Genomic DNA, 20476 nt, shown 5'->3' on the forward strand with positions numbered 1-20476 from the left:
TTACACATTGTGTTATACCAAAACGCGTGCTTATGTACTCCCGGAACACGTTTCATGAACAAATATTGAAAGCTCTCAACATCCCTTGGCTTATTCAACAACATTGCGTGTGGAGATGATAAATCACTGAGAGGAGCTTATGCACACTCGATGACCCCAGCAACCTTGTTGCTAGGCTGACGTCACATGGCATTGTTTCGCCGATGGATCTTGCAATAAAAATTCCACAAATTACGTCATTGCAGTAAACTTTGCGGTGCAAGGCCCCGTTCCACAAGGTGATCGTATGAAGCGCAACGACAGTCGTTAGTCGAAGTTAAAGTATGTGAGTTGCCATAACCTTAGCGCTACGTTAATTTCGTGGAACGGACGCCTGAATTCTAAAGGTGGACCGTTGTATGGTATTAAATTCATACATTTCAACTTTTGACGTGTTTGAAGTATTATTCTGTTAAACTCAATTAGATTATGCCGTGGATCGTGTAGGTGTCAGCCTATTTACACTCAAGAGTATAATTCTAAAAATGTCATGAGTGACAAGTAATAAATAAAATACTAAACTCGCCCCCGTGTAAAACTAATTTTACGAAACTTGTGAATACATGTAGTTGTGTTATCTGACTCGCTTTCGCTCGTCAGATACCAGAACTATTCACTCGTTTCATAAAATTGGTATTAAACGGCAGCTCGTTTAGTATTCTATATTTATTACACATATTGTATATTTGTCCAAGTATGCTATTCATTCTAAGGACAATATGACCAGCATGTCTTTCAGCGATTTCACTCAGATTCAACGTAGTCATAAAAGTTTCATCATATATACTACTCAAAGAAAGTTAAGGATCATCTGATTTTTTTATATTACTATAGTTAATCTGTCGTGGAATAGTATTACATATAAATGGATTGGGTGATCCTTAAATTTTTTTAGGCGCATTTATTCATGAATTTTCCATTATTAGTGGCATTGCTGTAATAGTCTCCATAAAAAGTCTGTGGTGACTTGGGGGAAGGCTGAAGAAGCGGGGTTCATTAAACGCTGTGAGTGGGTGTGTGTTGCTATGGAGATATCACGCAGGCTATCAGCTGTCTTCCTGCTGTTCCAGGAACTCTGCGAGGGTTGGTGTGTGTTGCTATGGAGATATCACGCAGGCTATCAGCTGTCTTCCTGCTGTTCCAGGAACTCTGCGAGTGTGGGTGTGTCGATTGGGATCAACAAATGCTCCACACCATCGTAGCTCTGCGACAAGAAAGGGATGTAGACTTAGGATTAAAACACAACCAGAATTCATGAAGCAATTGTACTCAATAGTTAATCAAATACCACCACACTGCCATAAATGACTTTCATATTTGGCAAGAAAATAACTGAAGAATAATTTTTCTAGGTTTATTTTTTCATATTAAGAAATTATTATAAAGAAAACTTTCCTTGCTAAAAGAAAAACAATTCTTATTTCAAGAAATATTTTAATACATGTTCAAGAAATATTTTAATACATGTTCATGAAATAATTTCTTATGTGGAAAAAAGCTATAAATCTTTTGCTGCTCATGTTTACAGCATATTCTTATGGTTGCAAGCCTGAAACAAGTCATCCGGTAACAGTGACACACAATAAGCCACATCACATTGCAACTACCATATCATAGTAGTCAGCAATCAGGACACCTGTAAGTGAGTAGTGAGTAAGTAGGGTTTTAGGCCGCTTTTAGAAATATAGCAGCAATATCACTGCGAAGGACACCAGAAATGGGCTTCACACATTGTACCCATGTCGGGAATCGAACCCGGGTCTTTGGGATGACGAGCGAACGCTTTAACCACTCGGCTACCCGACCGCCCCTCAGGACACTTGTGAAGATCCAGGTTAGAATAGATCTTCAGTAACCCATGCTTGCTGTAAGAGGTGACTAAAGAGATTGGGTGGCCAGGCTCACTGAATTGGTTTATGCAGGTCATATGGATCCATTGCTATTATTGCAATCACTGTATTGTCTGGTCCAGACTTGATTATTTACAGACCGCCATCATATAGCTGGAATATTGCTGAGTGCAGCGTTAAACAAAAAAAAAACCAAACCAAACTTACATCAACGTAAAATGAGATGTGGGTTAGAAACCACAGTGAAATACAGTATAACCCAACTTGTTGCGTAAGGTGTTAAAAACTTAGCGAAAATCACCCACCTTCTTTGATCTGATAAGCTTATGGTCCCTGAATTCGATGAGCTGTGCCTTGAGAGTGAGGTCGGAGTTGACGAGGAACGACTCCCGACATCGTTGATACAGCTCACTGAAGGACATGCCTGTAACAAACACTATCGGTCACACAACTGGAGCCATAACCATTGGCCGACACATGTGTTCAGCATTCAAATTTCAATGAACAAATTATTTTGATATACACTCCTTAGTTTGGGCTAATGTACAGGAGGTGGTAGACGTGCACAAGTCTCTCAGGCAGTAATTATTACAGTATTTGATGTAATAAGCGCCCCGCTCAAATAAGCGCTCATGGCGATATTTGCTAATATATTTTGCAAGTGAACAAGTTCAAAAAGCGCCCCTTCCGACTGATCAGTGTACACAAAACTTACTTATTCGAGTATAATACTCACTCATGTATTATGCACACCCTTGATTATGGGCAAGTATATTCTGGAAAAATATATCTCTCATATGTAATACGCACAGACTTTTTCTTTAGTAGTATCATTTCAGGCGTTCGTATATATGACTGTCATCGGAAATAGAATATCAATAAATCCGCATTAAATTACATAAGTTAACCCCTCTCTTATACTGTTTTAGTGTTCATTTTATATCTGGACTTATGTTTGTAATCTATTTTAATAATTTTATTCGAAATTTCATTTAAGAATGTTTACATAATAATTTCGGCGAAATTGTGTCCTTACGATACTTACAACTTCCGTTCACCCCGTTCCATAGAGCCCGCTTTACCACATACCGCGACATAAAAACTCATATTTATCAATGCAACAATGATCATTTTTTCCTGTTTCATTTTTTTTACGAGTCTACACATCAAGATAAACATTTGTTATGATTAACTTTCCGTGAGAAAATATCTCAAAAGTCGAAGAACTATTTCTATTTGCGTAGTTTTCATTTGTTTACATCACGTGCTGTCATCAAAGCCATATGGAGAGGTAGCGGTACAATCACTTTGATGCAAAGATATATATTGTCGTGCACCTCACAGTCGTAGTTTTAGTAGCAAATGATTACTCAAAACAATATGCAAAGCGTCAGTCTGTTCTGATGTCAGTGTTTGTTTAAAAATGAGAGAAATGTGTCACATGATATGCAAATTAGCCTGTGGCAGTGCTGTTATGCGAAGTTGTTACTTCTGGTTAAGTAAAAACTAGATGTACTTTTTAGGATATTTGAATTTAGATATTAATCTCGGGTAGGTGGTTGTAGTATTTTCATCCTCAAGCTGTATATATCGATTGTTAAACGGGTGACCTGTCATGACCAGCACCATAGCCGACACAATAACAACAATTAAACACGTTTTGAGAAAAAATAATACAAGTTTGTTGTACAAAAACATTTGCTGAAACAAAGAAGTGGTTATAAACAATAAATACATCCTGATTCTCACCGAAAAATAAGGTAAGAAAGATAAGGTAATATTTGAAAATCACAAACACAGTGCAGATTTTTGATTTTTCAACTTTACCTGCTGATATTGGTACTTCCTGTTTGAACAATGGGCATCGACGATAATTTTTACTCATCATTTATGTGGAGTTAAGTTATGTAATACAAATACATAGATATGCAAGTAAATACGTGCAGTTATCATGGTTATGGAGGTAGCATTTTTTGTGAGAGACATACTTATCTAAAGCAGTAAAACACTGAGGGTGGTCATTTGCTGCATTCGCCAAACCACGAAATTTACGATCTTTCAATTCTGTTTTTTTTTCACAAAAATTATATTCCAAAAAGCCCCCCCTATTTCTAATTTTGAGAGCACCCTGGGCACTTTTTACATTGAAAACGGTAGTTTAAATCATAATTTCTAGATTATATACATAATAAAAACAAGTTAATGTTTAAGTTATATCATGACATGTCAGCTTGATGTGGGAGGAAATCTGAAGGAATGCAGGTTTCGGACACTTACCACATCGGTGAAACCCACGAACATTGGTATGGCGCTGACAAACCTAGACACATAATCAGGGTGAACCAGGCAGGATTAGAACCCCCAGTCACAGGACTCTGGTATGCCTAAGGGACACAACTCTGAAAGCTCCTCAAGTGACCAGGCCACCTGTGCCCCTATGGTTATGACAAAGAACCCTTGGATATCATGCTTAAAAGACTGTACCTATATACGTAGCATTCTCCTTGTTCTCTTGCTGGTGTTTGGCCAGGAGAAGGAAGATGCCCTTGGCATTGGTGGTGAGGCTCTTCATGACGTGGGTGAGGGAGCTCAGAGCCAAGGCGCCAGTCTGCTGCACTAGCAGGGAGTTCTCGTATGATGTCTCAGAGGAGTAGGGGATGTACGTGGTCGTGTCAAAACACAGCCAGTTGAAGCGACAGCACTTCGTATGGTCCCAAACTGAAATACAGTGCCAGTCTATCAGTATTCACATGGTTCTTCTTTGAAAACACAATATGGTCGTCTCCATTTCCCCATTGTGAAGATCCAGGGTAGAATAGGTCTTCAGCAACCCATGCTTGCCGTAATAGGCGATATACTTGTCGTAAGAGGCGACAAACGAGATCAGGTCAGGCTCGCTGACTTGGTTGATGCGTGTCATCGTATCCCAATTGTGTGGATTGATGCTCATGATATTAATCACTGGATTGTCTGGTCCAGACTCTATTATTTACAGACCGACGTCATATAGCTGGGATATTGCTGAGTGTGGCATTTAACAACAAACCAAACCAAACCAAACCATTCCCCCACTGTCTTTGAAATGGTGTAATTTTCTATTGGGGTCAAAGGTAATGTATACTTGGTGAAGTAAGGATCAACAAAGTCTGTGATCATGAGATGTCTATGTTAGCTCAACAATGTCAACATAACCATTAATGTGGTCTATTGATGCAGGTTTGTTTGTTTGTTGTTTAACGCCTCACTCAGCAATATTCCAGCTATATGACGGCGGTCTGTAAAATAATTTCGAGTCTGGACCAGACAATCCAGTGATTGACATCATGAGAATCGATTCACGCAATTGGGATCGATGACATGTATCAACCAAGTCAGCGAGCCTGACCACCCGATCCCGTTAGTCGCCTTTTACGACAAGCATAGTCGCCATTTTCGGCAAGCATGGGTTGCTGAAAACCTATTCTACCCCGGAATCTTCACGGGTCTATTGATGCAGGAACACTGCCATACATACTGAGGGGGGCATTAATGTGGTCTATTGATGCAGGAACACTGCCATACTTACTGAGGGGGGCATTAATGTGGTCTATTGACGCAGGAACACTGCCATACTTACTGAGGGGGGCATTAATGTGGTCTATTGATGCAGGAACACTGCCATACTTACTAAGGGGGGCATTAATGTGGTCTATTGATGCAGGAACACTGCCATACTTACTAAGGGGGGCATTAATGTGGTCTATTGATGCAGGAACACTGCCATACTTACTAAGGGGGGCATTAATGTGGTCTATTGGTGCAGGAACACTGCCATACTTACTGAGGGGGGCATTAATGTGGTCTATTGATGCAGGAACACTGCCATACTTACTAAGGGGGGCATTAATGTGGTTTATTGATGCAGGAACACTGCCATACTTACTGAGGGGGGCATTAATGTGGTCTATTGGTGCAGGAACACTGCCATACTTACTGAGGGGGGCATTAATGTGGTCTATTGACGCAGGAACACTGCCATACTTACTGAGGGGGGCATTAATGTGGTCTATTGATGCAGGAACACTGCCATACTTACTAAGGGGGGCATTAATGTGGTCTATTGATTCAGGAACACTGCCATACTTACTGAGGGGGGCATTAATGTGGTCTATTGATGCAGGAACACTGCCATACTTACTGAGGGGGGCATTAATTTGGTCTATTGGTGCAGGAACACTGCCATACTTACTGAGGGGGCATTAATGTGGTCTATTGATGCAGGAACACTGCCATACTTACTAAGGGGGGCATTAATTTGGTCTATTGGTGCAGGAACACTGCCATACTTACTGAGGGGGGCATTAATGTGGTCTATTGATGCAGGAACACTGCCATACTTACTAAGGGGGGCATTAATGTGGTTTATTGATGCAGGAACACTGCCATACTTACTGAGGGGGGCATTAATGTGGTCTATTGGTGCAGGAACACTGCCATACTTACTGAGGGGGGCATTAATTTGGTCTATTGGTGCAGGAACACTGCCATACTTACTGAGGGGGCATTAATGTGGTCTATTGATGCAGGAACACTGCCATACTTACTAAGGGGGGCATTAATTTGGTCTATTGGTGCAGGAACACTGCCATACTTACTGAGGGGGGCATTAATGTGGTCTATTGATGCAGGAACACTGCCATACTTACTAAGGGGGGCATTAATGTGGTTTATTGATGCAGGAACACTGCCATACTTACTGAGGGGGGCATTAATGTGGTCTATTGGTGCAGGAACACTGCCATACTTACTGAGGGGGGCATTAATGTGGTCTATTGACGCAGGAACACTGCCATACTTACTAAGGGGGGCATTCATGTGGTCTATTGATGCAGGAACACTGCCATACTTACTAAGGGGGGCATTAATGTGGTCTATTGATGCAGGAACACTGCCATACTTACTGAGGGGGGCATTAATGTGGTCTATTGATGCAGGAACACTGCCATACTTACTGAGGGGGGCATTAATTTGGTCTATTGGTGCAGGAACACTGCCATACTTACTGAGGGGGGCATTAATGTGGTCTATTGATGCAGGAACACTGCCATACTTACTAAGGGGGGCATTAATTTGGTCTATTGGTGCAGGAACACTGCCATACTTACTGAGGGGGGCATTAATGTGGTCTATAGAAGCTATGATGTGGACTCCTCGTACTTGAGCTAACAGGCTGAGGAGGTTCTGGGTTTTCTCGCCACGCAACATGGAGCCATCAATGTTGTGGATGATGAGGTAAAAGTCCCGATACTCTGAAACAAGACATAGCTAATACAGGCCTAATCCTACAACACAAGAGAACAAACAAACAAGAGAACTAATAAACGAGAGATGTTCCTACATAGTTGCCCTATCACATACTGGTACGTTACGTTGGTCCAACATAGTTGCCCTATCACGTACTGGTATGTTATGTTGGTCCAACATAGTTGCCCTATCACGTACTAGTATGCTTAGTTGGTCCTATACAGTTGCCCTATCAAGTACTGGTACGCTTAGTTGGTCCAACATAGTTGCCCTATCACGTACTGGTACGTTATGTTGGTCCAACATAGTTGCCCTATCACGTACTGGTACGTTTTGTTGGTCCAACAAAGTTGCCCTATCACGTACTGGTACGTTATGTTGGTCCAACATAGTTGCCCTATCACATACTGGTACGTTATGTTGGTCCAACATAGTTGCCCTATCACGTACTGGTACGTTATGTTGGTCCAACATAGTTGCCCTATCACATACTGGTACCTTTAGGTTGGTCCAACATAGTTGCCCTATCACGTACTGGTACGTTATGTTGGTCCAACATAGTTGCCCTATCACGTACTGGTACGTTATGTTGGTCCAACAAAGTTGCCCTATCACATACTGGTACGTTATGTTGGTCCAACATAGTTGCCCTATCACGTACTGGTACGTTATGTTGGTCCAACAAAGTTGCCCTATCACGTACTGGTATGTTATGTTGGTCCAACATAGTTGCCCTATCACGTACTGGTACGTTATGTTGGTCCAACATAGTTGCCCTATCACGTACTGGTACGTTATGTTGGTCCGAAATAGTTGCCCTATCACGTACTGGTACGTTATGTTGGTCCAACATAGTTGCCCTATCACCTACTAGTACGTTATGTTGGTCCTACATAGTTGCCCTATCACGTACTGGTACACTGAGATGTTGCTATACTGTTGCCCTATCACGTACTGGTATGTTATGTTGGTCCAACATAGCTGCCCTATCACGTACTGGTATGTTATGTTGGTCCAACAAAGTTGCCCTATCACATACTGGTACCTTTAGGTTGGTCCAACATAGTTGCCCTATCACGTACTGGTACGTTATGTTGGTCCGAAATAGTTGCCCTATCACGTACTGGTACGTTATGTTGGTCCAACATAGTTGCCCTATCACGTACTGGTACGTTATGTTGGTCCAACAAAGTTGCCCTATCACATACTGGTACCTTTAGGTTGGTCCAACATAGTTGCCCTATCACGTACTGGTACGTTATGTTGGTCCGAAATAGTTGCCCTATCACGTACTGGTACGTTATGTTGGTCCAACATAGTTGCCCTATCACATACTAGTACGTTATGTTGGTCCTACATAGTTGCCCTATCACGTACTGGTACACTGAGATGTTGCTATACTGTTGCCCTATCACGTACTGGTATGTTATGTTGGTCCAACATAGCTGCCCTATCACGTACTGGTACGTTATGTGTGTCCTACATAGTTGCCCTATCACATACTGGTACACTGAGATATTCCTATACTGTTGCCGTATCACCAGGCCTCAAAGTTAAAATTTTTACAAAGTAGCCATATGGCTACAAGTATTTTTTTCCAGGGAGCCAGTGGTAAAATCAAGAAGTCAAGCCAATATTGTAGGTAGCCAAAAGCATTTGAAATTATCATTATCAAATAACTATAATAATATGTACAAGTTACAGCACTAGTCTTGAAATTGTATCTTAATGGAAACTGTACATGAATTTTGTTACTTGTGACTTGAACAATGATGCATTTTATGTTACTAGATTACATACAGATATAGGTATATCCTCGCTTATCCGATGAGCATTGTGAACTAAAATAACGTACTAATTACATTAATTATTATACATTTTGGTTCATTGTCGAATTTAGAAGGAATTATTTGCGAGTACAATTATTAGCAGACGTGTTTTCCAATATCAGCTTTTATCTCTGTTTGTGTCTACAGATGAGTAGCAATAAAATTTAGTCGCCACAAGATATATTTCTACGTAGTCATTTGACTACCTCTGAATTTTAGACAGTAGACAAACTGAAACTTAGGTCGCATTGGCGACGGTTTTAGTCACAACTTTTAGGCCTGATCACGTACTGGTACACTAGTTGATCCTACCTGAGTTTTCAAAGTGTCTCCGGATGTACTCGTACTGATCCGCAGGTGTACGGATATGCACCTCCTCCTCAATGATCTCATCTATAATACACGACAGGATCTGAAAGAACAAACATTACCTTACACCATGGTAACCCAGGTTACAGTGGATCATGGAGATAACGCGCTACAAAGGGACCAGGGAAATCAGTTCGCTATAAACAATTTTCATTATATACGTTTTCTCTCTTTTATCATATAATGGGTAGGTTTCTCGGCAGGATAAAGCCAACGGATAAAAACGATATCTGTTGGGGGTAATATGCGGATAGAGATGCAAATATCAAAGGTCAAGTAGGGACTACTTTTAGTGTTTATAAACAAACATGGCATCGCCCTTGTCATTCGGCGATTGAATCAGAATCTGCATAAACTAAAGGGATAATTGCTATAATTATCAAAAGAACAGTCTAATCTACTGAAAATCAGTGTCCAACTGTGATGTAGCTAAGGCATTTTATAAGTTTTGGCAACTTTGGAGATATAAATTTCGAAACAATTTTGCGAGGGCACGAGGCCTAGCCAAGCGGGATCAGTAGCCATATCTGTGATTGTAGACCTCTGCGGCTTGAAACCTTCTCCACAAATTAAAATAGTTGGATTTGGCCGAAATATGTTTGAATTGTTACCTTGTTTCGTTTTGTCGCTGTGTGTACATCTGACTACACTTAACATTATGACAGGACAGGCCGACTGTCAACAACGTCTGAACGTGGCCGTGACGTCTCATAGACTAGGGTTAGAGTAGCTTCTCTTTGACAAAGGGCAGTTACTCTAGCGGACAGACGAATGGATTGCCGCGAAAGGCAAGTAAAAAAAATTGTTGTTTTGCGTATATGTTGCTTTGCCACTGTACAAGAAACAGATTTCAGTTGGAACTATATTGGCTACTGTCACTGTCCCACTGACACATCACTTACCCTGAGACGTAAAAAATATTAATGCGCGTTTTCCAGGAAAAGTCGCAATGTTTCGGTAATGTTTGTGAGAGATGGAAAGCGATTTTCTAGCACAGAATTAAAGAATGACATTATATGATAAAGAGGTTATCACGCTTGTGTGTTTGGGGATGGTAAATATCCAGTATTAGGAATAAACACTCTGTATTCAGCTCGCCAAGGCTGGCTAAATACAATGTTTATTCCTAATGCAGGATATGAACCATCCCCAAACACACTCACGTGATAACCTCTATGTATGGACATAAATAAATAATTACTTGTTTCACTGTCAGACTGGGAAAGTACCCATTCACCACGACATGTGAGAAATCGTGGAGAAACTTCTGGCGAAATGTTTCAATCAGTCCCCGCTTGGATCCCAAACCATATAGTAATATGTTGAAGTCATTGCTGAAACAAAAACAGTGACATCAGCATCACATTGATCATCGGGAGTGAACAAGCCTGACAGTATGGCACCCATTTAAGTGTAGTTGAAGAGATTATATATTGAGACTTGGGTCAAACTCCGTCATTGTGCATGTGTTTGTTGTTTAGCCCTGAAACCTCCTCACCACATCTGAAACATCCACTTGGAGAAGAGAGCCATGTGCTCCTGGAGTAGACCAGCACACTCAGAGACATGACTGCTGCTGACAGACTCCAGTAGGGCACTGAGAGCTTGCTGGTCCAGGCGCGGGGTGTCCAGCTTAGACAGTGTCCTGTCGGATGTGATGGCAGCACCAGAATGGATGTCGAAATATTCCTCAGCATTAGTGGTCTGCAAAATATAAATCAAATTCCAGAGTTGCTCCTACCTTAATTTTTATCAAACTCTTTCCTACAAACACAAGAGCTCCTTCCATACAAGACTTCATAAAAGACCATAGGTGAACATAACACTGCAATGTCTTTCAAACTAAACTGCGAATGCTGTTCACATTTATGTGGTACTGAGGACATATTCTGACCCGGGTTAAAATTAAAAGTCCTTCATAATTCCAAACATTTAAAGACTTACAAATTCAACATCATTAGTTTTTCGACGCCTGCTGCGGCTTGGCGTTGTAGCTGTTTCCTCCTCCTCTGACCCCTCACTGTCGCTGGACGACCCGAAACTGTCTTCCTCTGAAGAATTACCTGTTGACGAGTTGACAGGTGAATACTGACTTAAAAAGACAATGCTTAAAACATACTCCTCTCCTTACACGTCTCAGACGATTGTTCAGTAAATAAACAAGAAAGAGTCACAGGGACAGAGGTTACAAACACACAAACACAGGCCGGGTATCACAAACACAGGGTGGGTATCACAAACACTGGGTGGGTATCACAAACATAGGGTTGGTATCACAAACACTGGGTGGGTATCACAAACACAGGGCAGGTATCATAAACACAGGGACACACAAACACAGGGCAGGTATCACAAACACAGGCCGGGTATCACAAACACAGGGCAGGTATCACAAACACAGGCCGGATATCACAAACACAGGGTGGGTATCACAAACACTGGGTGGGTATCACAAACATAGGGTGGGTATCACAAACAATGGGTGGGTATCACGAACACAGGGCAGGTATCACAAACACAGAGACACAAACACGGGGTGGGTATCACAAACACAGGGTGGGTATCACAAACACAGGGTGGGTATCACAAACATAGGGTGGGTATCACAAACACTGGGTGGGTATCACGAACACAGGGAAGGTATAACAAAAACAGGGCAGGTATCACAAACACAGGGCAGGTATCACAAAAACAGGGCAGGTATCACAAACACAGGGACACACAAACACAGGGCAGGTATCACAAACACAGGGTGGGTATCACAAACACAGGGTGGGTATCACAAACACAGGCCGGGTATCACAAACACAGGGTGGGTATCACAAACATAGGGTGGGTATCACAAACAATGGGTGGGTATCACGAACACAGGGCAGGTATCACAAACAGGGCAGGTATCACAAACACAGAGACACAAACACGGGGTGGGTATCACAAACACAGGGTGGGTATCACAAACACAGGGTGGGTATCACAAACACAGGGTTGGTATCACAAACATAGGGTGGGTATCACAAACACAGGGTGGGTATCACGAACACAGGGAAGGTATAACAAAAACAGGGCAGGTATCACAAACACAGGGCAGGTATCACAAACACAGGGACACATAAACACAGGGCAGGTATCACAAACACAGGGCAGGTATCACAAACACAGGCCGGGTATCACAAACATAGGGTGGGTATCACAAACAATGGGTGGGTATCACGAACACAGGGCAGGTATCACAAACAGGGCAGGTATCACAAACACAGAGACACAAACACGGGGTGGGTATCACAAACACAGGGTGGGTATCACAAACACAGAGTGGGTATCACAAACACAGGGTGGGTATCACAAACACAGGGTGGGTATCACAAACATAGGGTGGGTATCACAAACACTGGGTGGGTATCACGAACACAGGGAAGGTATAACAAAAACAGGGCAGGTATCACAAACACAGGGACACACAAACACAGGGCAGGTATCACAAACACAGGGTGGGTATCACAAACACAGGGTGGGTATCACAAACACAGAGACACAAACACGGGTCGGGTATCACAAACACAGGGTGGGTATCACAAACACAGGGTGGGTGTCACAAACACAGAGACACAAACACGGGTCGGGTATCACAAACACAGGCCAGGTGTCACAAACACAGGGCAGGTATGACAAACAGGGCAGGTATCACAAACAAAGGGCAGGTATCACAAACACAGGGTGGGTATCACAAACACAGGGTGGGTATCACAAACACAGAGACACAAACACATGGTGGGTATCACAAACACAGGCCAGGTATCACAAACACAGGGCGGGTATCACAAACAGGGCAGGTATCACAAACACAGGGTGGGTATCACAAACAGGGCAGGTATCACAAACACAGGGCAGGTATCACAAACACAGGGTGGGTATCACAAACACAGGGTGGGTATCACAAACATAGGCCAGGTATCACAAACACAGGCCAGGTATCACAAACACAGGGCAGGTATCACAAACATAGGCCAGGTATCACAAACACAGGGCAGGTATCACAAACATAGGCCAGGTATCACAAACACGAGGTGGGTATCACAAACACAGGGTGGGAATCACAAACACAGGGTGGGTATCACAAACACAGGGTGGGTATCACAAACACAGGGTGGGAATCACAAACACAGGGTGGGTATCACAAACACAGGCCAGGTATCACAAACACAGGGCAGGTATCACAAACATAGGCCAGTTATCACAAACACAGGCCAGGTATCACAAACACAGGGTTGGTATCACAAACATAGGCCAGGTATCACAAACACGAGGTGGGTATCACAAACACAGGGTGGGTATCACAAACACAGGGACACACAAACACAGGGTGGGTATCACAATCACAGGGACACACAAACACAGGGTGGGTATCACAAACACAGGGACACACAAACACAGGGTGGGTATCACAAACACAGGGTTGGTATCACAAACACAGGGTTGGTATCACAAACACAGGGTGGGTATCACAAACACAGGGTTGGTATCACAAACACAGGGACACACAAACACAGGGTGGGTATCACAAACACAGGGTTGGTATCACAAACACAGGGTGGGTATCACAAACACAGGGTGGGAATCACAAACACAGGGTGGGTATCACAAACACAGGGCAGGTATCACAAAAACAGGGCAGGTATCACAAACACAGGGACACACAAACACAGGGCAGGTATCACAAACACAGGCCGGGTATCACAAACACAGGGCAGGTATCACAAACACAGGCCAGGTATCACAAACACAGGGTGGGTATCACAAACACTGGGTGGGTATCACAAACATAGGGTGGGTATCACAAACAATAGGTGGGTATCATGAACACAGGGCAGGTATCACAAACAGGGCAGGTATCACAAACACAGAGACACAAACACGGGGTGGGTATCACAAACATAGGGTGGGTATCACAAACACTGGGTGGGTATCACGAACACAGGGAAGGTATAACAAAAACAGGGCAGGTATCACAAACACAGGGCAGGTATCACAAAAACAGGGCAGGTATCACAAACACAGGGACACACAAACACAGGGCAGGTATCACAAACACAGGGTGGGTATCACAAACACAGGGTGGGTATCACAAACACAGGCCGGGTATCACAAACACAGGGTGGGTATCACAAACACAGGGTGGGTATCACAAACATAGGGTGGGTATCACAAACAATGGGTGGGTATCACGAACACAGGGCAGGTATCACAAACAGGGCAGGTATCACAAACACAGAGACACAAACACGGGGTGGGTATCAGAAACACAGGGTGGGTATCACAAACACAGGGTGGGTATCACAAACACAGGGTGGGTATCACAAACATAGGGAGGGTATCACAAACACTGGGTGGGTATCACGAACACAGGGAAGGTATAACAAAAACAGGGCAGGTATCACAAACACAGGGCAGGTATCACAAACACAGGGACACATAAACACAGGGCAGGTATCACAAACACAGGGCAGGTATCACAAACACAGGCCAGGTATCACAAACATAGGGTGGGTATCACAAACAATGGGTGGGTATCACGAACACAGGGCAGGTATCACAAACAGGGCAGGTATCACAAACACAGGCCAGGTATCACAAACACAGGGCAGGTATCACAAACATAGGCCAGGTATCACAAACACGAGGTGGGTATCACAAACACAGGGTGGGAATCACAAACACAGGGTGGGTATCACAAACACAGGGTGGGTATCACAAACACAGGGTGGGTATCACAAACACAGGGTGGGTATCACAAACACAGGCCAGGTATCACAAACACAGGGCAGGTATCACAAACATAGGCCAGGTATCACAAACACAGGCCAGGTATCACAAACACAGGGCAGGTATCACAAACATAGGCCAGGTATCACAAACACGAGGTGGGTATCACAAACACAGGGTGGGTATCACAAACACAGGGACACACAAACACAGGGTGGGTATCACAAACACAGGGACACACAAACACAGGGTGGGTATCACAAACACAGGGACACACAAACACAGGGTGGGTATCACAAACACAGGGTTGGTATCACAAACACAGGGTTGGTATCACAAACACAGGGTGGGTATCACAAACACAGGGTTGGTATCACAAACACAGGGACACACAAGCACAGGGTGGGTATCACAAACACAGGGTTGGTATCACAAACACAGGGTGGGTATCACAAACACAGGGTGGGAATCACAAACACAGGGTGGGTATCACAAACACAGGATGGGTATCACAAACACAGGGACACACAAACACAGGGTGGGTATCACAAACACAGGGACACACAAACACAGGGTGGGTATCACAAACACAGGGTTGGTATCACAAACACAGGGTTGGTATCACAAACACAGGGTGGGTATCACAAACACAGGGTTGGTATCACAAACACAGGGACACACAAACACAGGGTGGGTATCACAAACACAGGGTGGGAATCACAAACACAGGGTGGGTATCACAAACACAGGGTGGGTATCACAAACACAGAGACACAAACACGGGTCGGGTATCACAAACACAGGCCAGGTATCACAAACAGGGCAGGTATCACAAACACAGGGTGGGTATCACAAACAGGGCAGGTATCACAAACACAGGGCAGGTATCACAAACACAGGGTGGGTATCACAAACACAGGGTGGGTATCACAAACATAGGCCAGGTATCACAAACACAGGCCAGGTATCACAAACACAGGGCAGGTATCACAAACATAGGCCAGGTATCACAAACACAGGCCAGGTATCACAAACACAGGGCAGTTTTCACAAACATAGGCCAGGTATCACAAACACGAGGTGGGTATCACAAACACAGGGTGGGTATCACAAACACAGGGACACACAAACACAGGGCAGGTATCACAAACACAGGGACACACAAACACAGGGTGGGTATCACAAACACAGGGACACACAAACACAGGGTGGGTATCACAAACATAGGCCAGGTATCACAAACACAGGGACACACAAACACAGGGCAGGTATCACAAACATAGGCCAGGTATCACAAACACGAGGTGGGTATCACAAACACAGGGACACACAAACACAGGGTGGGAATCACAAACACAGGGTGGGTATCACAAACACAGGGACACACAAACACAGGGTGGGTATCACAAACACAGGGACACACAAACACAGTGTGGGTATCACAAACACAGGGACACACAAACACAGGGTGGGTATCACAAACACAGGGTTGGTATCACAAACACAGGGTGGGTATCACAAACACAGGGTGGGTATCACAAACACAGGGTTGGTATCACAAACACAGGGACACACAAACACAGGGTGGGTATCACAAACACAGGGTGGGAATCACAAACACAGGGTGGGTATCACAAACACAGGGTGGGTATTGCAAACACAGGCAATCTGAAAATCTGATCACATGCATGACATAATAACCATATGGTAACATATTCAACCTATTTCATTGCTTCTGCCCAAGAATGTCCAGTGGGAAATAAGCAGGGGGCACTGTGCCCCTCCTCTATACCCCAGAGACTGACTTGGTTCAGGTCGACTTTGTACTGACCTTCATCATGCCTCTTCCGCAACCTATATGGCGTAGTTGCTTCGGGTCTGCGGTTCCTGCGAGACTTCCGTGGAGTGGTGGTTCCTTCAGTATGTTTGGGCGTCACTGGCACAGGAACTGAAGACACAAGGCATAGTCAGTATGTTTTTATCTCCTTATTATTAGCCTTTAAGTCTTAAAAGATGATATAGAAATTAATCGGCTACACCACAACCAGTTCTTTCCCCTGCCAGTGTCACAAATGGTATTGGTCTTATGAATATCAGTCACAAGGTTTGGATATTACAAACAGATTTTTAATGTCCTTTGCCAGTTCTAACTGACACTACATCACAAGGGTAAACTGAGACTGTGTATGTTGTTACTTACACGAATTGAAATAAATGAATAAAAGACTGTTCTACAAGTTCTATTCAACAGTTGTGAAATTTTAGAAGGCAGATTTGCGAAACCAACTGATTAAAATAAACAACTTCTATGATCTTTTCAAATGCACAACACATAACATTACAAGTCTTCAGTCACTACTTCTTGTTATAATTAAGGATAATTTTTTTTCCGGTTCATTTAAGGATTGACTGTGTATTTTTTTCGGTTCATTGAGGTATGAATCGAAAAACCAACGTAGTGTAGTGGATTCTTACAAAAGTTTGCACATTGGTTTTTCGGTTCATTGAGGAATGAACCGAAAAAATACACTGTGAATGCCTATAATGAAATTCGACAACATAAAACATGTTTTATCTACAATAGTTTAACCAAAAACAGTTGTATATATATCAAAACAGACAAAAATGATGAGATTGATAAACATTCCAGGTGTAGGAATATATACTGTGGAGTGACATGAATCAGGTGATCATTTAATTTATGCACATAACTTGACACGCCTACACAGTCAACAGCCAATCAACGGAGAGCAGGATCAAGACAATGTTCATTGGACCTGTCAATTAAGACAAGAGGTGAAAAGAACTGCAACAGTCATCATGGTCATACTGTAACGAACCAGAACAAATTTGTCCAGGAGAAGGCAGCTGTTTTCCGTCAGATTAAAACTTTAGTTCCCTGAGAATGGGACCACAAAGTTGGAAAAAGGCAGGTTAGAAATGAAACCCGAAGACATGAAATTTGTGGAACCTACGGGAGCGGGAAAAATAAAGGCGAGCGAGCCTGCACATTTGCTGTGTAATTCCATCTCAGCTTTCGATCTCAAAGGGTAGTTTGGACAATGTATATGCACGAAGTTGGCTAAATGTCCTGTCCATGACGATACACGCGAGCAGAAAGAAAATTCCTCGACTGTAATATTGGGATTCCCCAACACTCCGAAGTAAAAAAAGAAGTACGCCACGGTGGGCCTGGTTTAAGTCTTTACATTCATTGGGAAATGAATGCAACAACACGTGACCAATTCTGCTGATCAGAATGTAGGAATTACAATAAACACAACGGAAAATTAATTATTCGTTAATAACAAATGATTACACTTACTTTCCTGAAGAGGCTTGACTCTGTATTCTTCTATTGGGGATTCCTGTTGAAGTCGTGCTTGAGTTCGGGATGATTTCGGAGTTCTTGATTCAGAGGCTGAGTAAAAAACATAATTTTAGACTTTGGTGACAGATAAGATACTTTGCCTTAAAAATCAAACTGTATTATTTGGAGAAAAATTCAAGCAGTTTGATCACTTCTGATTTTACTAATCTCAAACATGTTTTTTCGTAACATTGTCTGGCTAAACTAGATTTAACTGTACGTGACCTCGGGGCGAGGACTCTGGTTTACCTTTCTGAGCCATCTGGCCTGATTTCTTATTTCTCTTGAACTGAAACACGTCACAGCCATGGATGTCTCCCTCAGCTTCCAGAGCTGAAACAAAAATCGTGCATGTCCCCATGACCTGTTGCCCAGTAATTTGAAATATTATTTACCTCAGATCTCATATCTAAAGATTTTCATGCATTTTGATTGAATTATATCATATCATCTCTACATTTTCAATCACATGCCACATGCTGCTATGACAAGTTAACTAATCATGCTAATACTACTAGTTGGCTTATTAATGCCAGACATTAATTATTGGTTTGCAGAAATTTGGTGATACACATGTACAGTAAACTACGGCTATAACGAACACGCTTATATCGAACTGACGGATATAACGAACTAACTTTTTAGTCCCGACTATTTGCTGTAGTTATGCTGTATATATATGCTTATAACGAATTACGGTTATAACGAACTAAAATTAGTAGTCCCTTTGAGTTGGTTATACATGTTATAACCGTAGTGTACTGTATATGCTGGTCAGCAGGTGTGAAAAACATAAGTAATAAAATATATTCAGACACTAAATCTCAAGCTCTGTTATTCTGATTATTAACTTGGTGTGTTGTTGATGGTCTTTGCAAAACATACTTGATCAATTCAATGGTCTGAAATCGACTTGTGCATGTTGTCAAACTATAGATCACTCACTACACTTTCAATTGTCCCGACTATTCTGGGTCAACAAGAATCATGAATCAATTGCTTATTTTACTGAAGTAGGTAAGTAAGGGAGTATGGTCTTACGTCGCTTTCAGCAATATTCCAGCAACATCACGTCAGGGGACATCAGAAAAAGGCTTCACACATCATATCCATGTCAGGATTCAAACCCAGGTCTTCGGCGTGTTGAGCAAACGCTTTAACCACTAGGCTACCTGACCACTCCCTCATTTTACAGAAACCACCTTTGAGTGACAGTATACCAGTACCTGAGGAGGGTCCATACACTTCATCCTCATCACTGCTGCCTTCAACATACTCTTCTTCTAGTATTTTCTGTTTCCGTGTTCCAGTTGAAAAGCTTACTTTTCTATTTCTCAGTTTTTGGGCTGAAAGTAAATAAGTGAAACATAAAGGAAAATTAAAAAGGGGTTGTTTGGGGCTGACAGGAACTACCAAACATAAGTGTTAGTAAAAAGGGTTATGACAAAAACATTACCTTATGAAAATAAACCGAAAGTCAATTCTAAAGTCACTGTATCTGTCCTTAACATGGATGCATTGGATTGCTATCAGGCTTATTAGTCATGTTATATTAGGACTCGATTAATAGCACAACCATCAACAGTATAAAGTCTACATAATGTCTGTTATTTATTTTTCTATAGAATCTTAAGATTTATACAAAGATATTGGGACAATAAATATGAAAATATATTACTCTAATTCAGAAATATCTTTTCTTTTGATTTTATGAGGCCATTTTTGCCATTTGTGTGTGCGAGCCTTCATCGATGTTAAGGCTATTCCTTTGACAATCACTGACTAACTGAAGTATGATTAACCTTGATCTTTATCTTCAACGCTAATGATATGTTGTACAACATCGTCGTCGCCAGCAAACGTGACGGACACACGAGAGCTTCTCTTGCCGGCACTTTTCATACTTGAATATGGCGGGAATCGAGAACTCTTCAGTGTGGAGTAAGGTACTTCATCCAGGGAGAAACCATTGACTG

The 20476-nt window shown here is 42.5% G+C and overlaps 1 protein-coding gene across 1 annotated transcript; it reads right to left on the reverse strand.

Moving 5' to 3' along the window:
• Window positions 1–467: 467 nt before the first annotated feature.
• Window positions 468–20433, reverse strand: LOC124114451 (origin recognition complex subunit 2-like). The gene is made up of 13 exons (XM_046475023.2): window positions 20303–20433; window positions 19727–19846; window positions 18750–18833; window positions 18456–18551; window positions 16962–17078; window positions 11315–11433; window positions 10869–11074; window positions 10572–10704; window positions 9314–9413; window positions 7034–7177; window positions 4374–4607; window positions 2195–2313; window positions 468–1243 (listed from the first exon to the last, which is right to left on the reverse strand). Exons 1-13 carry the CDS (start codon window positions 20400–20402, stop codon window positions 1160–1162), a joined length of 1656 nt encoding a protein of 551 aa, XP_046330979.2. The 5' UTR covers window positions 20403–20433; the 3' UTR covers window positions 468–1159.
• Between the last annotated feature and the right edge of the window lie 43 nt (window positions 20434–20476).

The sequence above is a fragment of the Haliotis rufescens genome, unplaced genomic scaffold (genome assembly GCF_023055435.1).
Source record: "Haliotis rufescens isolate VD_foot unplaced genomic scaffold, xgHalRufe1.0.p SCAF_4, whole genome shotgun sequence".
NCBI lineage: Eukaryota > Metazoa > Mollusca > Gastropoda > Lepetellida > Haliotidae > Haliotis > Haliotis rufescens.